General features: G+C 45.3%; 1 protein-coding gene across 1 annotated transcript in view; it reads right to left on the bottom strand.

Moving 5' to 3' along the window:
- Positions 1-24,328, bottom strand: part of LOC140261716 (uncharacterized) — an 82,040-nt gene that overhangs the window by 17,354 nt on the left and 40,358 nt on the right. Inside the window, exons 52-74 of the mRNA XM_072355470.1 lie at positions 23,892-24,017; positions 22,840-22,959; positions 21,403-21,531; positions 21,015-21,131; positions 15,911-15,991; positions 15,754-15,810; positions 14,768-14,803; positions 14,603-14,647; positions 14,079-14,123; positions 13,623-13,658; positions 13,192-13,227; positions 12,740-12,799; positions 12,173-12,298; positions 11,849-11,920; positions 11,639-11,674; positions 11,070-11,129; positions 9,282-9,326; positions 8,677-8,712; positions 7,583-7,618; positions 5,243-5,299; positions 4,980-5,051; positions 3,943-4,014; positions 3,263-3,298 (exon numbers count right to left, since the gene is read on the bottom strand). Coding sequence (XP_072211571.1) covers positions 3,263-3,298; positions 3,943-4,014; positions 4,980-5,051; positions 5,243-5,299; positions 7,583-7,618; positions 8,677-8,712; positions 9,282-9,326; positions 11,070-11,129; positions 11,639-11,674; positions 11,849-11,920; positions 12,173-12,298; positions 12,740-12,799; positions 13,192-13,227; positions 13,623-13,658; positions 14,079-14,123; positions 14,603-14,647; positions 14,768-14,803; positions 15,754-15,810; positions 15,911-15,991; positions 21,015-21,131; positions 21,403-21,531; positions 22,840-22,959; positions 23,892-24,017 — 1,536 coding nt within the window. The remainder of the gene's footprint in view (positions 1-3,262; positions 3,299-3,942; positions 4,015-4,979; positions 5,052-5,242; positions 5,300-7,582; positions 7,619-8,676; positions 8,713-9,281; positions 9,327-11,069; positions 11,130-11,638; positions 11,675-11,848; positions 11,921-12,172; positions 12,299-12,739; positions 12,800-13,191; positions 13,228-13,622; positions 13,659-14,078; positions 14,124-14,602; positions 14,648-14,767; positions 14,804-15,753; positions 15,811-15,910; positions 15,992-21,014; positions 21,132-21,402; positions 21,532-22,839; positions 22,960-23,891; positions 24,018-24,328) is intronic.

Raw genomic sequence — 24,328 nt, forward strand, 5'->3', positions numbered from 1 at the left:
CTGTATGAAGCAAAGCTGTATCACTGAATTCATCCATGTGGAAAAAAAAAAATTGCACCCATTGACATTAACTGACACTTGATGAGTGTTTATGGAAACCAAACAGTGGATGTTACACAGTGAGGCAGCGGGTGGTGCATTTAAACTGGCAGCACTGGGTCACTTCTGCTGGTGTAGATTTTTATGCCCATAACATGCAAGCTCTTGTCTATTGCTGGTGAAAATACATAGATGCTGGTGGTGACTGTTGAAAAATAGTGGTTTGTAGCTGAGAGTTTGCTCTATCAAACAGTATTATTGTGCCCTCTTGTAGTCTCCATGGAAATAATTATGAGGCATTACTTTCAGAGCAACTTAAGTGTATGGGGCCCAAGGCCCAAGCAAGACACAGAAGTTGGAGACTTGTGGCATAGGCTGTTGCCTTTGCTAAAACTTTTCCCACCTCCTGGGCTCCAGTGCTGGATATTTGATGGGAAGATACATCTGAAGGAGGTGGGAGTCTCAAGGTGAGAGTTCCAAATGCGTTTTTACCCATTCCCTGCTGTGTTTTGTGTCTAGATGCCAATTTATTTGGGCAGAGATTTCCACCTGTGGCTAGAAGGTCTGGCTGACCAATTTCCTGACTACCTTGGACTTTTCAGAAATGCTCATGGCACCCTCTTTGGCCAAAATAATCTCAGTTAATGGCTTTTCCCACTCTAAGTGGGAAGTCAGAGGCACCTCTCGTCCTAGGATGGACTTCCACACCTCATCTTTTTTCAGCTCTGGCTTGAAATGACCCACTGGTCAGCAGGCAGGAGAACTGAGCTTCCAAGTGGATTCATGCAGCCAGTAAAGGGAGGTAGGGCTCTCATGTTGGTTCCCTGAATAGCTCTTCCATAGCTTTATCTGCTTCAATAGCTCTAGTGCTTTTACGTTGTTTGATAAAGTCAAATTCATGTTGGGTATTATCAAATCTAGCACAGTCTTGAGTTCGAGGGCCTTGGTTATAATGTAATGAAGTGGTTCTCTGCACAAATTCCTGCAAAGATTTGGGCTGGAGCCAGGGATGAACCTGTGTCAACAGCCCTTTAGCTTCCTCAGAGATAGGACAAGGATCCGAGGACTGCTGGGTAGCTATAGAGCCCAGTTCTCAAGAGGACATGAAGAAAACCTCTGAGACCCTATTTGTAAAGCTAGTGAGGAGGACTGCAATCCAGGATGGAGAAAACCTAGGAGCACTCATAATTGTAGACTTTGGAAACACAAAACAGGGAGTAGTAGCAAGAAATGGGGAGAAGAGTATTCATAATACAGCTTTAGGGAGAGTAATGGGTTAAGCTGCTAGAATTTTAATGCATGAAAGATGAGATATATAGAAGAGGAGCTGGAAGCCTTAATACATAATCAGGATTGCACTTTAATAGGCATAACACAGACTAGAACATTAATATCAAAGGGTGAAGCAGGGCAAGAATATAAATGTAAGTGTGTAGTGCTTTTAGAAAAGAGGAAAAAGGAAGTGTCTTGAATGCACTCATTTGCCTTGAGATCCAGTTGTAAAGTCATCTAAATCCACTGAAATTCTCTGGGCGATGATCATAGGGAGGGGATACAAATGTTGTCACTTGGTTGGGAAGTCCCATAGACCACCAAATCAAAAAGGTAATTGGATGAGACCTATTACAAGCTGGTTTACAAGAGTGATTTGTGGCCGTGCTGGAACTTTAGTCTCCTCAGATATCAGCCAGGAGGGAATTCAGTAGGATGGAAAGCAATTGGTGAGTTTTTCCAGTGTGTTGGTGGTAATTTGTAGACACAATTGATGGAATTAGAGGGGGCTGAAGGAAAACGAAGACAGTGAGATAGTACAACTGAGGCTTTGCATAAAAAAGATTGGGCGCAGGAAGAGTGGATCAAGTCGTGTCTGCCTTGAAGAAAAGGGAAAGAGAAGACTAGAGCAATGATAGATGAAGCAGCCTAAACGCCCCTCTCCTTTAACATGGGAGAAAACAATCAAAGGATCTGTGAACACTTTGAAGACAAAGTGAGACACTGTCAACCTGGTTTTGTGGGGAACAAGTCACATCAGGATGTCGTGTCCTACCACGGGTGTCTGAAATAGACATGAGTCATGGTCTGAGAGTACCCTAAAGCTCTCAATTAAATAGTCTCACTCCAGTGTGCTCGGATGCGGATAGCGAACACAGCAGACATCTAACCTGAGGTCAGATGAATTTCATCCAGGCTGTCGTATATCACGGCTCCTCTGTCACAGCCTGGGCTTTGATGCGAGAGTTGCAATTTTAGAAATTTAATGAAAAAACAAAACCAAGCATCGTGCTCTTAGTCCAGCTCCAAGCACAGCAGGGATAGCATTCCCTGCACCAGCAAAATCACCAAATATTTTCCAAAGAAGGATTACTTAGCTTTCCTTGGATAACAATTAACAAGATGCCAAATTCTGGCCATTAATTACATCATGAATTGATCCTTTTGGGTGCAGGTAGAAAACTGCTTATTTCCCAGCCACAAGCAGACAGCTGTTGGTCAGGATAATGGATTCCCACTGGAATTCAATTGAGCTTCCTTTGCTGCTCCACAAACGTCTTTATTCACCCCCTGCACTGCCAAATTTTACTGCTAACAGTTGTCATTTATGGGTTCAGATGCTCACAGGGAAGCAGTTTCAAAACTGTATTCAATCCAGTGCCTACACATGATGATCAGAGAATCATAGAGTGGCTTGGTTTGGAATGGACCTCAAAGATCACCTAGTACCAACCCACAGTGACGAGGGGTGCAGCATATTGATGTCTCATGTCATCCTCATTGCTCTGGTAAAGTGCTCATCAGTTGCTTGCAGTCAAGCAGAGGTTGAAATACTTAATTGAATGAGGGCATTTTTCTAAGTGAGCAATTACCAGTTTGGATCACGAGCTCTTAAATACTACACGACTATTACCAGTAATCAGCTGAGCAACGTCATCTGCTCATGTCTGGAAATGCCCCTGGAAATGCTAAAGGCATTAAAAATAATAAGTAGATGCATTATTTCATGTGTCTCCTGATGGAAAACACAACGTCCTATTACAACTTACCTTTGGCTTTGGTCCCTTTTGCCCAAGGCTGATTTTCCAGCAAAACCTCTCTGAATGTGGACTTTGTGGAAAAGCATTGAGCCAACATCACCTCACTTCCCCCATGACCCACACATGTGGCCACAGGGGGTGATGCCAGCCCAGCTATGTGCCCAAAGACAGAGAAACATGCTCCAACTCACGGCAGAGCCCAGCAGTCCTGGTTCTCCTGGCTCCCCCTGAAAGGAAAGTGATGATGAGTAACACTGGAAAAGTGCTGCACTTCCTTTGGAATTGGGGATTGCCATAGGATTTACCTACAGCAGATGGAAGGGGCAGATAGGATCCCTTAAACATCTCAGATGGGCAACTGTCTGGAGCCCTACGTCTCCATTGAGTATAACTTAGACAGGAATTCATACCTTGCATGTAAATGCTATCAGCAAATCATTACTATCATAGCACAGGGAAGATGTCAGAGCACTCTGCTGCTTTAGAAAAAGGGAAGAATTTCTAGGGCTCTCCTGGCAGAGCACGGCTACTTCTGCTCTTTGGTAGCTCCACAACATTTCAATCAGCAGTTTCAAAGGAATCATACAGTCAGTCATAGAATCATTGAATGGTTTAGCTTGGAAGGGATCTTTGAGATCATGCAGCTCCAACTCCCCTGCTGTGGGCTGGTTGCCCCCCACCAGATCATGCAGCCCAGAGCTCCATCCAACCCATCCCTGAATGCCTCTGAGGATGCAACACCCACACCTTCTTTGAACACAGAATTATATTGTCAATAAACTGTGAAAGGATTTTGTGTATCAGTTCATGTGTGATTTTACAGTTTAGTCCTTAGAGAGGATACCTTAAGATAGGTGCTGGGTGTACTCACCTTCTGTCCCACTGGTCCTCTTGTTCCAAAAATCCCCATAGCTCCCTTGGAGCCAGCTTCACCTCTGATTCCCTAAAATTATAGAATACCCGTCAAATACATTCTAAGTACATTGTGCTCTTGAAAAGGTCCCTCCTGAGAGAGAACCCTGTGAAGATGGAAGAGTGAAGAACAACAGGAATCATTTCTATGGCAGGCTTCACCTCCAAGGATCTCAAAGATCTTTATGGCAACCAGTGCCAGGGAAGGAAGCCATCAACTTCAGAAACCTCATAGCTCTGTCCTGAAAGAGAATTAATGCCCAGTGATGGGGACTGAAGGAAAACCAGCAGAGAAGGGTTTAAAGAAGTTTCCTCTTTGCTAAGTACTGAAGTACAAAACCCTGGTTGAATTGCTTGTGATGGAGATACTACTCTGGTGCTCCATCTAAAGACACTCAGATATTCAGCCAAAAGGTGCTGCTGCTTTAGGAGACACATTATTATTATTATTATTATTATTTAATAAGAGAGCAGTCTGACTGATACTGTGTGGGACTTCATCTGACAAGAACACAAGTATCACCCATGAGACCTTCTCCACTTTTACAGCCACTAGGGACCTAATCAGGGATGCTGCTGTTGTAGACACTTATATTTATTCTGCACTGTGTCAGACTTTTAGAACAAAACCCATTAACATGATACAAAAATAGGGATGATTGGAACATGGAGATTTAATTCATGACTCAGTCTGAGGGTGGGAGAGTTATGTGATTCCTTTCAGTGGAGTGATGGGTTGAGACCTGACACCTCCACAGGTGTCAAGGCTCAAGTCCAACCCCAGCCCATCCCCACCACGTCTCTTTGTGCCACATCTCCATGTTTCTTGAACACCTTCAGGGATGGTGACTCCACCACCTCCCTGGGGAGCCTGTGCCAATGTGTTACCACTCTTTCTGAGCTTCAGGGTTTCAAGCAGCATGTCCAGCTCTTAGAGAGAGGAGAAATGGGACCATTCCAATGTTATATGTCTCTGTCACATTAGGAAGTTCATACCTTTTCTCCTGCAGGACCATCCTCTCCCTTCTCGCCTTTGTCTCCATCGAAACCTGGCAGGCCTTGTTCACCCTGAATGATAGGACAGAAATTAGTGGAGTTGTGCCTCTCTCAAGGAAGGACCCAGATCTCAGTCAGTGACTTTGGACCAAAGCACTGGTTTACAATGGATACCTAAGCTGTTCCCTGTGCTGAATCACAACAATAATAAAACTTATAGAATATCCTGAGTTGGAAAGAACTTATAAGGGTCATCAACTTACAGGATCTCCTTTACTGCCTTTGTAGCCTTGGGGTCCAAAACCAGTCGTGGTCTCACCCTAGAGAAAGGAGACACAAGAGATGTAGATAACAAGTGGTACCTGAATTCATGGCTCCCATTGGATAGAACCACATTTGCTATGATGAGAAAGACAGCAAAAGGGTAACAAACATCTGCAGTGAAGGTGAGCATTTTCCAAACTGTGGTCCATATGGAAGGTATGGGTGAACAGTAATAAGTAAGTTTAATTTATTCTCAACTAAAAGCTAGCATGGAAGATGGCAAGTTATGAATTTTGACAGTGACCTCTTGCTCAAGAAAATGTTGGGACCCAATGGCATACCACAGCCTAGATGTCACAGATAGAAATGGAGCTGTGCATGGGAAAGTGGAACTCTGAGGTTCAGTTCCCAATCTGAAGCCATCAGTGGTAGGACAGGTCTGAATCTGACATGGTGGCTTGTCACCTTCATCGCCGTATGTCACTTGGGATGTCAAAGTTTGCATCTATGTGCAGGACCCGGTTGTAGGCTCATGGTGCCCTCATTTATGGACGTGCAGTTGGAGCTGAGGTTGGTGAGTGGTACTTATGGCACCCATCAGAGCTAGGCTTTTTTACATCAGAAACATTGATTCTGCAAGTCAGGGCACTGTGACCAGCTGACAAATGCATGCTTCTAATATGCTTCTGCCCCAAAAGGAGCCCAGAGAGTACCACTAGCATCCTTGGGGGACCCTGAAACTCTACACAGCAACAAAGAGGACAGGCACAGATGCAACAAGGCATGGGTTTTGGAGGCAAGACAGACCTGGTAGGGAGGGTGATCTTCTATTACAGAGACAGAAAGGAGAGCCTTTCCCCTGTGGAAGATTTTTACATCTGATTTGGATGTTGAGTGCAGCCTGTAGTTACTATTTCACTATTGTTGTTAGCAGCATACTGCACTGATTTATTCATATATATATATTTTTTCCCTCTGAAAGATAAAATAACCCCTTACAGGCTGGTAATTCTCCTTGCTAGCTCCTTTTGGCAGCTGTAGCCTATTTGAAACAGCCTCTTTTTATACCAGTTCTCTTCTATGTTGCAAATACCCATCCCTGTTCAGGGAGACTGTGCTTTGCTGCTAGACTCTTAACAAACACCCATGAATCAACATCCCCCAGAATTTGACCATCTTTTGCAGTTTATACAATGATCACTATCAGATCCTGCTCCAATTCTATCTTCATAGACTTCCTGCTTTCCTGCTTTTGAGAGTCTGTAATGGAGATGGGATGGGGCTCCATCAGTTTTGCAGACAAAAGGGAGCACAATGATTCTGTAGTTTAATCCAATGCACAGCACAGGCCCTGAAAAGCACACAGTTCCAATTGTATTGATGGAGAGTGAGTTATAAAGTAATCAAACTGTAACCATGGGGAATGAATCCAAGCCAATCATCCCTCTCCCCCAGTTCTATCTCATACGCTTCTTTATATTTTATTAAGGTATTCTCTGGAAAATGCATTACACATTCCTTCGACTCGGGAAGTGTTTTGGGGCCTCCTCACGAAGCAGATTAGGAGTTGATTTGTCTCTGGAGCAAGTCCCTTTTGAAAGCATCCTCCTCAGAGACAAATTGGCCCTAATCATTTAATGCCGCATGACTCAAAGGCGGAATCATCATGTAGGTTTTCAAAAACTCATTTTCTTACAAGCCACCTCAGTAAGGAAGGAAGTTAACAAAACACTAGGCAGAAATTCAGCATTTTCTGCTCACTTTCTGCACACGGGGTTATTTTGCATTACCTGCTATGAGCCAGCCTGGGGTATGCTCCAGGGTGAGCTGGTTAACAAAAATCAGTGGAACTTTTCTTTCTTCCCTTACCTCATAGGAAGCATTTTTGTGCCCCCAAAAGAACAGCTGCTGAAATGACTTATTTTTTTTGCTGCTATCGACAATGGCTGGTTTAGGATCCTATTAAAACTATGGTGCAAGCTCCACTCTGAGCATTGCATAGAGTGCAAGCAAGAGGTCAACAAAGTGTATTGAACCAACTGGAAAATCCCATGAGGGAAGGAGGCATCCAAATCTTGCATTCTATTGCACGGGTGTATAATGTAGAGAGAATGGACCCAAACTCTAGGATGCACATAGTGAAGGGAGCAGTTGTAAACAGGGAAACACCCATTAGACAGAAGGAAAACACATATCACTGTTTCTTATCATTTATGTTTCTACTTTGTCTGATCACCGAACTGTTCAAATAGCTGTCCATCTGCTCACAGGCAATGATAAAACCCTAACAGCCTTTTACCCCATCTGCCCCAAAAGGTCACAATCTGGAACGTCCTTACTCTTTCTCCTTTGGGTCCCAGAAGTCCCCGATCACCCTGAAAGCAAGCAAGAAATAAAGACAGTGAGTGCTTCCCTTTTTACTCACCCTTTCTATGCTACTCAGGCCACCAAGCCCATCTATCACAGCTGGAAGTCGGCTTCCCTGGGCACTCCAACAAAGCTTACCATGGGAGATTGTGCACAACTAAAATGTATTGTGCTGACCAAATATAAAGACCTGGGACTGACGTGTTTTGGCTGACTCCATGCTCAGCGTGTCCACAGTGCGGAGCTATCATTGTGTTTCCACTTTCCAATGGGGTATGGCAGCTCCAGTCACATGCCCAGGGTGGGAAGGCATCCTGTATTTTATAGGATTTCCCAGATTTCAATCTCAAAGCTTGGATTTTGCACTAAAAGTGTATGAAATACTAACTGTTCCTCAAGGTTTTATCTAGGAGGTGGAATATGAAGCTGAAGGGTTTGGATTTGGCACTGATGGCATCTCATACCCTTCTCCAGTGCTCACAACTGGCAAAGTGACAGCAGATGGGAGAGACTAAAAGGACCAGGTGGGGACAAGAGACCAAAGAGAGACTGTAAAAGTGCACTGAGTTGCCTCTGAATAGCAGCACTACATGTGGTTGCCTGTGTCTGATTGCACATCCCTACATTTGGACAAGATTTACTCTTCCCATTGCTGCACTTTTCAGCTTTCCAGGGCTTGCAAGAGGGAAATGGCAGAAGGAGAGCAAAGGGATTCCTGCTGACGGATGTAAAATGAATGGGTATGTGTTGTCTGGAAAGTAGTCTTCATCCTGCATGTGCTGCAGGTGAGCTGCTCCTCAGCCCAACCCTGCACACTGAGGGATCAAATGGAGCACGACAGGAATCCCTTTCTGTCCAGACTCCCAAATTTCCTCCCTTCTCACCACCCTAAAAACACACATCCTGATCCCAGCCCGGACCTTACAGGGGACTATTTGTCACTTCACACTTTCATACACTGATTAAAGTCCCCCCCCCCCACAATCTGCCCAAGAAAGATTCCCCATAGAGGTGCCCTCCTCTTCAGGAGCTGCATAGGAAAAGGGTGACAGTGACCCTTGCTTACTCTTTCGCCTTTCACACCTGGGAGACCTTTTAGACCCTGCAAGAACACAAAACAAGATGTGAAGATAAATACGAGTGAGGGAAGATATTAGGAAAGAAAGAGCAGTCTCCACTCCAAGATAGAGCTGCCTCCAAGAAGAGGTTTCAGCATGGAGAAGCTGCTGGTGGGAGGGGTGCAGAAGCTAGATTGGCCAACTTGCCCTATTTTGGAACCCTCACGTGGAGACTTTTGTATGCTTAACATCAGCAAGACACAGCCACAATCTCTCAGAGAGCACAGGGTTGCTCCCATAGGCCTCTATAGGTGGAGGTGACACGATCTCCAGATGTCCTTCATCACAGGAGCGTGCAGGGCAAGACTGAGACGGCAAGTGGCCAAGAGGATAAAACAATTATGCTTGGTATGACAACTCATGTCTCACATCTGGCTAAAGGATTTACACTCAACCCTTCCAACACGACATAAGAATTTGGGTTCCCCAGGTTTCTGTTTCCCACTGGAAGCATAAAACCATTTACATGTTTTTAATTGCTTATGGGGATTTTTTCCAGCCCTGAAGCTGTCCATACTGTGGAATCAGCTCTCTGTGCTACATTAACACTCACCATCATACCAACAGGGCCTTGGACCCCCATGATGCCCTCATCACCCTGTTGAGAAAGAGAGGTGTAGTGATGGCCATCAGCAGACACATGCAACATGCATAGTCCCAGCCCCACAATCCATCCCATGGGGAATAACAGGAATTGAGAATGCAGAAGCCTAGATCCTTAAAGGGAGTTTTGCAGCCATGTTCATTTATATTTCTACATGCATTAGGTATCTGTCCTATAGGACTTAAAGGGCTCCATACTACAAATATGACATTGAAATTGGACAGTGTCCTCAGTGTTTAGAAAATACTCTGGCCAGCTTCAAGCTTCAGCTTCTTTTTAGCTTTCAAGAGAAACACATCTGTAGGATGATCTGAACCTGATTCAGCGTGATATTAATCACTCTAAAAAGGTGCTTCTTCTCTGTTCCTTCGGGGAGGCACTGGTTAGAATGGCTTGGAAGAAGCAACCTAAGGTTGGGTGACGTTGTGTGTCTCTCCTCAGGCTGCATTTACATGTAACAAAAGCATGGGCAGCAAAGGGCAGCGTTCTGAGATGTTCCCGTTGTCCCAGGAGAATTCTCACCCTCAATCAGTGGGCTCTTTTATGTGCATTCATAACTTAATTTCAGTAGGACTTGCCACAGCAAAAAGGTAATCAGAAATTCATCTGGAGCCGACATCGCTGGCTTTCAGAAGGAAGATACCACCAGTCAACTGCTCAACTCATGCCTTCGGAAACCAATGTGGGGTTTGTCTTCATACCTTGCTCTTGTTTCCAGATGCCAGAGAACTTCTTGATGTTTCTTCAGGTGTGTTATTGACTCTTTTTAGACCTTACTGCAAGGGAAAGCTGGTGGATCTGTGAAGTGCTTCAGTGACTTCACTGGGTAGAACCCACAAGACATACAAGTCTTTGAGATGCGTAGACTTGGGCATCATCCTGTGATGCCAGATCTCTCCTACCTGGTCAGTATAATCTGTGATTCTGCGATTCTTTCCAGATTTATGTTGGAGTCAAAAAGCGCAGAAAGATTATTTCATCATTCCATTCAGATAATAAAGCTTGAGGGAGGTTTACCCCAGACCTTTCACAGCTGTTGACATTCTCATTAACTGTTTTGTCTCAGGGGCCTCATTGAACGATTCTGCTGGCAGATGGGGGAATTTGTCTAAATGGATTGCAGCATAAAATCAGTTTATTCATGGAACAGCCACAGATGGAGGAAATTGAAACATGGCCCTTGATTATGACTCAATGAGGGTCTCCCCAGGGTCTTTGCCAGAAGGGAACCAAAACTTCTCAGCAGGCTGAGGAAAAGTGAGCATTGCTTCCCCAGGGATGACAGAGGGTCAGGAGGGAAGAGGGGAACAAGAATAAGAAAGCTGGAGGTTGATTTCTGAAGGAATGAGTTCGCAGGTAGCATCCCTCAGACATACAAAATGAGGTCCTTCCTCACTGAGACATGCAGATATATGAATGTAGATGCACCACTGCAGCTCCCATCTAGCCAGCAAGGGCACAGACATGTTGAGTCACTGCACCCAACATGCAGTGCTTGAGGGTGTCTAAATGCAAAGGGGATGTTAATTGCAATCTGTGGAGAGAATGTGGTCAGTGCCAGCTCCAGCTGGGTGTAGCAGTGCTCCGGATCTGGCCAGTGAAAAATTAAAGTGGTCTCTGTAATCAGCTCTTTTGGCATCTTCTATGATGGGTGAACAGACAGTGATGGTATAAAGTTGCCTCCAAAAGAGGATAGCTTGCAACAAGCCGAACAAGGAACATTTACAGAGAACCTACTTGAGAACCAGGCAATCCTCGGGGACCTCTTGGACCAACAGCTCCAATCCCAGTTTCTCCCTGCAGGTCAGAAAGACAAAGGTCTAATTGGAAGAAGGACACCACATGCCATGACTGCTGATCAGTTTGACCCATGGAATCATAGAATCATTAAAGTTGGAAAAGATCTCTAAGGTCATCTCGTGCAACTGTCTACCTACCACAGTACTGCCCTCTAAACCATGTTGTCCGTATGTATCTTGAACACCTCCAGCAATAATGACTCTACTACCTCCCTGAGCATCCTGTTCCAGAGCCTGACCACCCTCTTAGAGAAGAAGATTTTTCTAATCTCCAACATGAAATGATTTAAAAGTTACAGAAAGAGTCAGGAGACTCCTTTCTATTGACTTTCTGCAGCTCTCTCTGGAGGAAGACCCAACAAACTGGGGGAAGAAGGGCTTGAAGGTGAGAGGGGGTGAAGCATCTAGATAGCATCAAGGATAAGGTGAAGGAGATGGCAGTGGGCTGTCCCATTACTACCCTAGGATCTCAGCCATTTGTGCCCTTCCTGGCAGGCTGGCACTCACCTTGTTGCCTTTGGGCCCAGGAGTCCCAGGAATCCCCTATAGGATGAAAAAAAAAAACTAACACAACTTTGTATTGCAAGTCTTTGATGCTCTCCCATCCCAATGAAAGGATAGAAGCACACTCAGCCCAGATACCAGGGACTCAGCCTCTCTCCCCAGCCAAGTCTCAACAGTCTCTCAGAAGACAAAGGGGTGATGTATAAAACTCACCTCTTTTCCTGGGGATCCTGATGGTCCTGCAGGCCCAGCAAGTCCATTCCGGCCTCTCTTCCCACTCTCACCCTTGAAAACAAAATCCTTTAAGGAGGAAAACACCACAAAGCAAAGGTCCCACTTCTCCCAAGCTAGCCTGAAAGCAGGAGTGTGTCCTTAGGTGCTCCTAGGAGCAATAGTCTTTGAAATGCTCCTAATGTGGGGACATCATTGAAGAGAGGTGGAATTCAATGCATTGGTGTAGGCACTATTAGGAGGACCACATTCATTCTCACCTTGACTTGGACAACACAACATGCACAGTGCCCTCACACCACCTGCCTTCTGTCCTGGTGTCCCAGGTAGACCTGGAGCCCCTCTGTCTCCCTGTGAGCCAGGAATGCCAGCGTTGCCATGAATGCCCTGAATGCCCTGGGCTCCTGGAGGTCCTGGGGCCCCTGGTTCACCCTGTTGAGTGAGTAAGAAGGAATTTAGTTTTGAGGTGAGATCAAGATATGCTAAAGAAAACCAGTGGTGTATCCTTGAATTCACATAACTGGTACGTAGAACTGGGGGTACTCCAGCAAGAAATGTTCATAGGAATGGAGTAGGGCTGTGCCATGGCTTAGTAAATGCAGAAGACCATGGATAGATATTTTTATTCTCTGGACCTGACTTGATCTAAAGTGATCACCTGGAGGACACAGAGCACTCCCTCCACCCAAAACCCTGTTACTGCCTTTGCAAGTTGGGTCTAGCTTCAATGCCTTTACCATCTTCAGTGTCTTTCCCATCTCTGTCACCACAGTGCCCCACACTTAGCAGTGGGATGGTCAGCACAGACAATGGAATGTAACACACACAATAAAAAACAAGTGAGATCCTATCTAGAGAAGAAGAAAGATTTACCTTAAATCCTGGGGGCCCAGCCTGACCAACAGGGCCTCTGAACCCAATTCCTGGTTCTCCCTGTGAAGGAAAGAAAGTCAGGAAGAAGCAAGGCCACTCTTTGCACTATGGGACCATCAAAAAGCACAAACTAGAACACAAGAGATTCAATGTCAGGAAACGCTTCTTCATGTGCAGATAGTGGAACACTAGAACATGTTGCCCAGATAGTCCCATATCTTCTGATGTTACTTTTTTATAATGTGTGCCCTGTCCATATGAGCCATCAGGACTCCATGCACAGGAGGGATGAGTGCTGGGTTCCCCAGTGACTGTCCCAACCCAGCTGTGCTGAGTCCACATCTCAGGAAGTTATCTGGACTCCTCAACTTGAGACGGGAGGTTAGATATTGGGAAGGTAGAAGAGGCATGGTGGGAGAATAGACACCTATGGTACCAGGGCTGTCCTTTACCTTCTGACCACTTTCACCTCTGTCTCCTTTGGTGCCCTGTGAAATGAAAAGAGACTTATCAAGCCCGTTGGAGAGGTCATGTGAAGTACAACCTCAATGGAACCCCGAGCAAGAGAAAATGTATCTGGCTGTGCCCTTGGTCTGTGGCAGGATGGAGTAACTGGCAATTTAGAGACACCCCTAAGGTTCAGTTCTTCTCCCCAGAGAAGGTTGGGAGTAGCTTTGTGACAATGGAGGAGCCAAATACCCTAACACAAGACCATGCTGCTCCTGGTGTGTTACTGGATCTAGTGGGCTGAGCTCAGCTGGTTATGGGTTCATATAGGGGCCAGGGATTTCGCTTCTCTATGACAACCCCCAGTGCTGGATTTGGACCACTTAAGTGGTGATACTATCCTGTGCCAGTGGCTGAGACTGACTCCACATCTCACCTTTTCTCCAGGCTCCCCCATCTCCCCAGGCTGCCCCTGCAAGATAAAAAGATCCATTTTCCAGCCACCTCCCTTCTCATGCCCATGGTCGCTGCACAAATGCATTCATATTCATGGTAACCCATCTACCTTCTTTCCATTTGACTCTGAAACAACCCTCCTTTGTCCACCTTTCTTTTGAATATCTGGGTCTTAACACCCCCTGTTTGTCCCTACTAGAAGTGTTCATGAAGAGGTAGTTTGTGTGTATAAATGCCCGTTTTGATGGCAGAAGATGCCATAAGAAACTTGGGGCTGGGTTTGACCCTTCCTTCTATCCCTGCTTACATCAGCACAATCTCCCACAAACCCTGAATGTCCACTCCACCAGGATGTCCCAGATTCTTATCTTCCAGACCCTATTAGCAAAGGGATTCTTTCCCAGGTCCCAGAGGCTCACAAAAGCTTGATTGCTACCTTTTCTCCTTTATTTCCACGGGCTCCTGGAGCTCCCATTTCTCCCTGGAAAACAACAAACAGCCCCTTAAGTTCAAGTATAAGGGACTTCTTCTCTTTTTGGTCAAGGTAGGTGCTGCCTTCATTCCTGCATTGTATTTCAGAAACCAGTAATGGAGGATCATCTCCATTCCATCACATTTCTGATGGATCATCTGGCTGGGCTATCCCAACCAGATCCAAACCATAGAATCATAGAATAACCTGAGTTGGAAGGGAGCTATAAGGATCATTGAGTCCAACTCCTAAGTCCAACCAGAGTCCAAACAGATTAGGACTGTCCCTCCTCCATCCCTCCTATCCTGCACAGTGGAAGTGCACAGAGTGAAAACAAACTGCAGAGTAATTGTAAAATATGAGTGGTACTGTGAATCTCCCAGGCCAAGAATACTACAGGTACTCATATAATACTGCAGATACTGAGAGTTTGAGGGAGAAAGAGGAATGCTGGGTGTCTGCATTAAAGGTGGAACAAAAGCAATGACCTTTTGGCAATGGTAGAGTGGATCTGGAGGGCCCATTTCCTCCTTCTGTAAGAAAACAAATGAACGTACAAAACAGTTTGGATTTTGCACGATGAGAGAAAAGACTGTTCACATCCTCACCACATGCAGTGGGGGTAAAAAGGGCCCTGGGAATGAATATTATACCTTAATTCTCCTTGGGTGCTGAGGACCTGGGTATGTCTTGAAGAAGAAAAGAAGAAAGCATGAGAGCAGGTGGGGAAATGTTTCCCCTCTTGAGCTGTGGAAAGCGTGTCTTCAAGCAGGGAGATGCTACACAGCAAATCACTGCATTATTGCAGGGGTAGAGGCATCTTGCAGGGAGTCCATGTGTGGCCAGGGATCATGAGATCCTCATTGAAATGATCCTGGTTGGATATAAGATGGTCTCCAGGCTCACTCTGAGCCACTCCAGCCTGGATAGGATACCTGAGATCTGATTGTACCCGTTGGAAATGGTCTGTAAGGTCCACAAACCATGAAATGCCTTGGCACCAGGCTTCTGGCAATGGCACAGGCATCCCACCACAACCCTGAACTTCTACTGACATCTATAGAGTCATAGAATGGTTAGAGTTAGAAGGGACATTTAAAGCTCATGTGGTCCAGCTCCTCTGCACTGAACAGGGACATCTACAGCTAGACCAAGTATGAGAAGCAACATGTCTCCTCATGGCACAGATAATCTCAGCTCAGTGCTATCACACCCGATGCCAAGGACAGGGCAATGGTCAATTACTACTTTCAAGTAAACTGAATTAATTCAAACTCAGAGGAGATCTAGACCTATGTGTCTATATACTCCTACAAATATCTTCTATACTCCTACATATATCTTCTATACTCTCAGGACGAAAAGGAAACAAATCAGGTTATCATGTTCCCTCATTGATTAAGTTTGATTTTCTCTACTTCTGCTTCGTGAGCATCACATTTCCCTTGCCAAACACAGTGAGAACACTCTGCTCTGCCAAGAAATTCAGCTTCATCAGTGGCTGTTCCTTGCTTTATTTATTAATATTTATCACTAACCTTTCACATACACCCTCTACATTCGTCATTGAGAAGAAGCAAATTGGGCTTCCCTTGTATCCATGTGTTTGAAGACAACCTTGTATCAGGTATTCACTCACCATGGATCCAGATGGTGATCCCCATTTTGGAGCTCCTGGGGCACCGGGAGGGTGAACCTATGATAGAGCCAACAAGAAATGGTCTCTACTCCCTTATGGCTCTTCTCTTAGACAGACAGTGCCATCCTAAAGCCTTTGGGATGTAATGGGGCTTTACCATATGTGTGTCATGCTGGGTTGATCTCCTGGCTCTAGGATGCCTCGGGTGTGCAGAGCCATCTTCTGAATTCATGTTTTCCTACAAGAAAGAAAGCAGCATAACAGAATCACAGAATCATTAAGGTTGGAAAAGACCTGTAGTCCAACTGTCCACCTACCACCAATTACACTGTACACATACATGTGATATGCATTTACTGCACCCAATATATCTGATTGCAGTAATACAACTGTTGATGTTTGATCACCCTGCTCAGTGATCTTGCTGACATTTGCAGTGCTCGTGGCTTTGGTTGATACATATTTAAGACACACACTGTAAAGCTTGTACAAATAGTTACTGGCCTGGATCGTAAATTGGTTGTAATACTAGCAACAGTAGTTTATCTGCTCTCTGTTCTAAAAACAATCATATTCCTGCTCAGTATACAGCAATTATTACCTGACCCACATGGTGTTGAACTGCGGAGCAGCTTTGACAAACATATTGATGTGAAAACAAAAAAGCAATGGAGTGATTCACAACAACAGAAGGCAGGAAACCTCCACGCACTCAAACCTCAGCCCTGAGCCCAGCCAGGAGCATAGGCAAAATACTAGAATGGGATGCAGTTATTTGGCACTATTTCCACATTTGTATTATTATTATTTTCAGAATCAAAGACCTGGATTGAACCTCAAAATTTAATCTAGAATTATGTGTTGAGTTCTGTTTTGATGGATTTAACTAAGTGGATGATATTTACTGGCTAATAAACACAGGAAGTTTCTGACTCACTAAAATAGACGAGGAAAAAAGATATTTTTTGCTCAAAGAAAACTAAAATTCTTTATTGAATCATGGTGAGGAGCAAGAAGGAGGAAGAAAAAGATTCACCAGTGATGTGCTGGCACACATTGCTCAGGGGTGCTCATTTGGAGTGGGTTCTGGCCATCCTGCACTGGGTTTCAGCTGATCTGCATGCAGAGAAGATACAGAATGCTGCTGCTGTTTCGCTATGGGTCCGTGTTCATTGTGAAGTGTATCACAAGGAAAAGGCATGGCATGCCCATGGGTTGCCAGGACCTTGCTGAGGTTTTATGGCAACCTGTCTGCATACGATCTCATAACGCTGCCATTTACAGGGGTGGTGGGAAATTGCAGGGGGTAATAACTCTCCTTCATTCTGCAATTCCTCTGCAATTTCAGTAGTTTCCAGCTCCAAGATGCCAGCAATAAGGTAACTCAAGGCAAAGGAGAGAGGCTGCTGCTTTCTGAAGCAGTGATTTGCTGATAGTGAGTGGCAGTGTCAGGAAAAAGGAAAGAAGAAGGGAAAGGGAATGGGAAAAAGGGGAAAGGATGAAAGAGAAAGAGGAGAGGAGAGGAGAGGAGAGGAGAGGAGAGGAGAGGAGAGGAGAGGAGAGGAGAGGAGAGGAGAGGAGAGGAGAGGAGAGGAGAGGAGAGGAGAGGAGAGGAGAGGAGAGGAGAGGAGAGGAGAGGAGAGGAGAGGAGAGGAGAGGAGAGGAGAGGAGAGGAGAGGAGAGGAGAGGAGAGGAGAGGGAGAAGGAAACAAAAAAGGAAAGAAGGAAACAGAAAAGGAGTAGAGCTGATGTAATGAGGTCTGGAAAGAGAAAAATGGAAACACAGTGAGGAGGAAGAAATAGTTATCCAAAGAAAGAGAGAAATAGCAAAGAGCATGAAGATATCAGGTAAAAAAAAAGAGAGAGAGAGAGAGAGAGACCTTAGGTATATCCGCATGGAGAAAACAAGGGGCATTTATCTGTATTAACTCTGAAAACGAGTGAGTTGAGGCTGGGAGATGGAGGGGATTGACCTGTCCAATCCCATAATGCCAAAGAATTGGTTCACCCACAGAAAGAGTCACCACCCACCTCTTCTTGCACGGGCATGTGTACCAGGGCTCATCCTGTCTCTATATCAGTTAATTTGCTTCCCCCATTAACTCCTGCCAGCCAGAAATTGCATCTCTGAGATGAAGCTTCTTGGGCTATTACAGACTGCTTCTCTCTGGGGCCCTGTGAACCTTTTAACAGGTAAAATGTGTGATTGCAGCTGCTGCTGACGGGAAAACAAGCGGCTCTATTTTGCTCTCTTTGCATTGCAGAGATCTGTGCTGTGGGGAGAAAGGGACTGCTCCTGGCTCCCTGCCTATGGACCATGTTGTTTTTTTCTCTTCCTGAGGATAGAGGGGATAAATGGGGCAGTTGGTAAACCCTAAGTGCCAACGTTTGGATAAATGACTGTGGTTCTGCTCCTTACCACCCCTGGGGGTTTTAAAAAGAAGTGCTTTCTCAAATGGGATGCAGAATTCTGATCTTGGTCTTAGGGATCATAGAATCATTGAATGGTTTGGGTTGGAAGGGACCTTTCAGATCATCAAGTTCCAACCCCCTGCTATTGGCAGGGACACCTCCCACCGGACCAGGCTGCTTACAGCCCCATCCAGCCTGGCCTTGAATGCTTCTAGGAAGGAAGCATCCACAACTTCTATGGGCAGCCTGTATCAGTGTCGCACCCACAGTAAAGAATTTCTTATTTCTAGTCACAATCTGCCCTCTTTTGGTTTAAGGCCATTTCCCTTCATCTTGTCACTACATGCCCTTATAAAAAGTCCTTCCTCAGCTTTCCTGCAGGCCCCTTTCAGGTACTGGAAGGCTGCTATAAGGTCCCATAGGAACCTTCTTTTGTCAAGGCTGAGTGGCCACAACTTTCTCAACCTGTCCTCACAGGATTGGTGCTCCAGCCCTGTGGTCATCTTTGTGGCCCTCCTCTGGACCCACTATAACAGCTTGGTGTCTTCCTTGTGTTGGGAGCCCCAGACTTAAATGCAATACTCCAGATGGGGCCTCATGAGAGCAGAATAGTGGGGTGAAATCACTTCCCTTGACGTGCTGGTCACACTTGTCTTGATACAGCCCTGGATATGGTTGGCCTTTTGGGCTGCAAGCATACATTGCTGGCTTGTGTTGGTCTTTCATCAACTGACACTGCAGAGATGTAGGGATTAATTAAACTACTGACACCCCTAATTACTTAAGACAGCACTACTTTGGCCCCACACCTCCCTTCCTTCCCAGTGCCATCGCCATAGTGTTTGGGCACACAGATGCATTTAGTTCCCTGAAAACAGACCAGTAGGGTTCAGTCCCTTTTCATTAAGGAGGAAGATGCTCTGGCTGATTTATTAAGTCCAAATGTGTGAAACTGTGATGAGGTTGCTCATGAGAAGCATCCAGCATAACTCAAGCCCACAGCTTCAGATTTGGGAAGGCCTAATTCATAAATGGTGGGTGCAGGTCCATAGGGTCTGAGCTCTGTCTACTTTAGAGAATGGGGCACCACACAGCATCTGCTTCAGCCAGGATCATACACCCATTAGAAATGAAGAGTCACTGTCCCTGGAGGTGTACACGGAAAGGGTAGTTGTGGTACTGGCTTAGTGAACATGATGGTAATGTGTTGATGGTTGGACTTATTGATCTTAGACATCTTTCCAAGCTTAATGATTCTGTGATTTTATGATTCTCTGTCTGCTGGAAACAGGCTCCGCGTGCTCCTGACTGCATGCACTGTGGCTGTAGCTGAAGGATGCTCGCTGCTCAGGCTGCAGCTTGCACACAAACACAGGTGTGAATGCTCCTGTTCGTGTGCTTGTGCTGGGAGCCCTCTCCTGGCTGCTGCAACCATCGTGAGTCTGTGCGGAGGTAATTTGCAATAGGAGAGGAGGCAAATTTCCATCAGACTATTCAAATCAGAGCAAGATTTCCTCTTGACACTCTCCACTTTAAGCTACCTCCCACGTTGCTACTCCTAGAAGTATCGGATGCCGTTCATAGCAGAAACAGTTCTTGCTGCTGTAAGCAAACACTCAAGGGATTTTTCTGTTCAGGCTGTAAGCATCCTGTCTCCAAGTGTTTTATATTGTCCCACATGACATCCTGCTCATCAAATTGGAGAAGAATGGATTTGATGGATGGACCACTCTCTGGATAAGGAATTGGCTGGATGGTTGCGCCCAGAGGACTGCGGTCAGTGGCTCACATAGGAAGGTATTATATTGAAATAACAGAATCATTAAGGTTGGGAAAGACCTTTAAGATCATCCAGTCCAACCACCAACCCATCCCCACCATGCTCCCCACCATGTTTCTTGAACACCTCCAGGGATGGTGACTCCGCCATCTCCCTGGTCCAACATCTGATCACTCTCTTGGAAAAGAGATTTTCACCAGTATCCAACCTGAGGTGTGTTACTTAAAACTGCACCAGATGAGTGCCTCTGTCCTCTCTCCATCACTGAGGTTGGTGTCACATAGTACGTGGTATTGAGGTAGGGTCTACCAGCATGACCCACTGCTCTCATAATCGATATGAAAGCGAAAAGATGTTGGGTTTGATAGATGGAAGCTGAGCATGATATGGGCTCTTGGAAGAGATTGCATATTTGGGAAAGCAGAAATAAAGAGTGAAGGACACAGACAGCCATATTTTAGCAAAACCCCAATGTGTTGCTCATCAGCTTACCTGTGATAGCTGTTATCAGCCTCACTGTACCCTTTAACTTTGCTGCAAATGGTATAACATGACTTAGAGGGGATGTGAACATGCACTTTTAAAGCAGCTAGCTGTACCTCCTGACCATGGAAGAAGCCTCTCTCTTTGTTATTATCCCTCAGTAACTCATCTCTTCAGTTTTTTAATAGACAAAAGTCTCACAGATCTTGAAAGTAGAGCTGTGTCACCCTACAACGTGTTTCCTCTGGGACAGTCACTTTGTCTCCATTGACCCACAAAGTTTGTTAAATTCCAATCTCCTCTTGTTGTAATTGTCATTTTTCTTCCCCGCAAAAAATGTGTAATTAACCTCCAAGAAAATTTATCAAAGGTTCTAGGGGATTCCCTGACCATATACAAAGGACACAGTTGGCCAACATCATCCTGCCCAGACCTCATGTCCAAGCAGTGGTCTTTGTGGATGTGTCTGGGGGCTGTTCCAAGGCTCAGAGAACTGGGTGTGAGATGAACATCCCAGTCTCCTCCAGTCTATCACTGATCTCCACACTGGTCCTAGTGTGACCTAGTGCTGCTGGGGAATACCTACAAGGCTGTTGTCCTCTTGTGGCTGTCCTTCCACTGTTTCCTCTGGGGATTCAAGAAGTTCTATGGACAGGTTTCCTTGCAGATCACCTTCTAGATGTGGTGAGGGCACAGAGAAGCTCTGCAGAAGGTGGGAGATGAATGACAGCATAGTCTTAATGATTACCAGAGTGCAACATGGAAAGCAAAGTTTCAGGCACTGAAATGGATTCATGCAGAAATCCTTATCCTTTCACTAAATTAACTTTTCACTGCAGCAAAATAGAGGAAGAATACACAGTATTGCAAAGGGTTTTATCTAATCAAGTTCTTCAAAATGTAATCCCTTTGCATCTATTTAATCAGCATGAATAGGAATGTAATTAAAAGTCACTGAACAGGCATTTACATACACTGCTGTGAGAGATATTTGTCCCTTTTGAGTCTCCCTTACTCCTTCTTTCCTCAGATATTTTCTCCATTGACTCAGGAGTGTTCCCCAAGGGTTGGTGCTCAGAATCAGAACCATCAGCAGATGGACCCTGTGGAGACCAAAGAAAGTTATTGCTTTTCCAAGTCCAGACTTCATCCACAACACACTGCTTTACCCACACTGCCACTTATTAGAGGCCCAGGACAAACATGAAGAACCTAGCTGCCAAGGTCTCTCTTGCACCTTACTTGGGAAATGCCAATGATGTTGGGCTGTGGTATCCAACAAAGATCCCCAATGGGTCAGGGGGCTGCCCAGGGGCTCAGAGGTGAATGTTTTGCCTCTTCTACCTTAAACCCCAAACAAGGTCCTTAGAAAGAAGCGTTCGGCTCCTCCCACCCCATCCTGGACAAACAGCCCAAGCCATCTAACTATACCCCAAACCCCTATTCATAATGGCAGAGATAGTGCCAAAATATATGAAAAACTCTGACCACTAAGATGAACAAAACTCCCTTATTATCATAGATTTGCTGCCCAAATCTGGCTTCAGGCTTGCTGGTGTATGTCAGTTTTTGGTTTCTTGGGAACTCTGATGCAAACAGACCTACTGGTGAGCACTTCATTCTCCCTCAAGGCCCTAAAATGCTGTCATCCTGGCTGCTATGATCTGGAAAAGCAAGATCACAGCAAGATCCTGGAGCAGAGTAAGGATGAGCCTGCCTTACCCTAAGTGCCTGAACAACAGGCCATCTTTGAACCAACCACAGAGGAAGACAAATTCACCATGAGCTGGCTCCAAACACTCCCACATCTCTTGTTCTCCAGTTACAGGCAACATATCCTACCCATGACTAACAAAGGTTTATGGTGAGTCAATTCTTGACTGTCATAAGAGAGGATTAGAAAAGACACAATTGCAGCTGCCAGTGCTGTTTTCCAGACTATCCTTTTTCAGGACTGTATAGTATGGGCAAATTAAGACCCAGGGTTTCTCCTGCAGCTATGAGAGGTAGCTTGGATACAGCTCTCTATGTTTATTCCTGGATGTGTATTGCAACACACAGGAACTGGTGTTCAGGACAAGATAAACCCTAACATCACTAGTGAATTCCTAATTTCCATAACAACAAATTATTTGTTTCTTGCAATTGCCAAAGCTGTAGGCAATTAGATTATCTGTAGCAATTAACGTGGTTACTTGAGCAAATGAGAGTTGTGGAGTCATGGCAGGGACAAGAAAGAGCTGTATTTGGGTGGAGGGGAATGGGGGATGAGGGATGAACATGGGCTGGAAGCTCTGGCATGCATCAGATGTGTGAACTGTTAATGTTATCGCTGCAGCAAACTGGATGGACAAGAGCACAGATCTATATGATATATGGTATATTTCACTAACTCTGCTGCTTGTTCTCACCTTGTGGAGTCCTTCAGATGCCAGCACCCTAAGTGAAATGTCCACTGCCAGACTCTGTGGTTCTTCTGTCACCCCAGTGCTGGTCAGGACATCATGAGAAGTATCAACTGGCAATGAAACCTGTAGCGTCAAAAAAGCAACCACCCATGAACCACAAATGCAAAAAGATAGATTCTGATGGCTTATTTCTGCCCATCACCCTGGCACTCCAGCAGTCTTTGTCCCACCTGCTGGCTTTCTTATACCAAGATGGAGGCTGTAATAAGCAATCTTTACTCACCATTTCATAGAATCAGAGAATCATTGCCATAGAATCAGGACTGAGGGACAACACATGTCAGTGATCTCCATCTGGATGTTGAGTTAGTAATCCAAAATAGTAGCTGACTGCTACTCTCTTTTCCAGTTTGGAGAGAAGGATGTTATGGGGGACAGTGTCAGAAGTTCTACTGAACTTCAGATAGACGACATCAGTAGTTCTTCCCTTGTCCTTTGCTGCAGTTATGGCATTGTAGAAGGCCACTAGGTTGGTCAGGAAGGACCTTCCCTTGGTGAAGCCATACTAGTTGTCCCATACTACCCCTCTGTCTTACATATGCCTTAGCATAGCTTCCAGGAGGATCTGCTCCAAGATGTTCCCCAGCACAGGGATGATACTGACAGGTTGGTGGTTTCCTGAGTCGTCCTTTCTACACCATGGACTTCACCTGTCCACCATGATTCTTCAATCATCATCAAGAGTGGTTTGGTGACTACATCAGCCAATTCTAGGATGCATCTCAGTGGAACCCCAACTCTTCCTACCAAGGTTGTTCTGTGTCCTTTTCTTTTGAAGCCAACCCTGTGGTCATTTCTCACGTTTTCAGCTGCTTTGCTCTCCAAATCCCCACCCCAATTGAACAGACCTTCCTAGTATGAGCCACTAGCTTCTTTCAGATTAACATGTCACTATAACACTATAAACTGCTGGATGATTGAGGTGATCCTGAAGCCTTCATTGTCTCATTTCCTTCTATATGTCTGTCCATCTCCTGAAGATGACAAATACTCACGCCGTGTTTGGGTGTGTGTGGAAGTGCCTGCTTTCTCCTGGAGGTCTTGGAGCTGCCCAAGTGCTGCATCAGCCAACCCAACCCCTCCTGCAGGATTGCATTGGAGAGGTCCTTCAACAATGCCAGCTGCAACCAACAGAGCACATAGTTGTTTACTGTCACTCTCCCATCACCAAGAAACAACCTGGAATGATGACTGAGGTGTTTCCAAGTGGGGAACAGAGCATCTGGCCCTGACTGCCAGCAGTTGATTTAAATGTAGGTGCTTATGGGTTGGGCATCTAGGAACTGATTGATGGGAGTTATGCAGTGGCTCTCTCCATTCTAAATAATTTCCCTCACACTTGATTAGATAAGTCAGATCCTCATCTTCCTTATTTGCTTCTCCAGGGCTTACAATAAGGAGCTGAGGGTGATGAGCTCATCAATAAGGGTGT

Source organism: Excalfactoria chinensis, chromosome 1 (assembly GCF_039878825.1).
Source record: "Excalfactoria chinensis isolate bCotChi1 chromosome 1, bCotChi1.hap2, whole genome shotgun sequence".
Classification (NCBI taxonomy): domain Eukaryota; kingdom Metazoa; phylum Chordata; class Aves; order Galliformes; family Phasianidae; genus Excalfactoria; species Excalfactoria chinensis.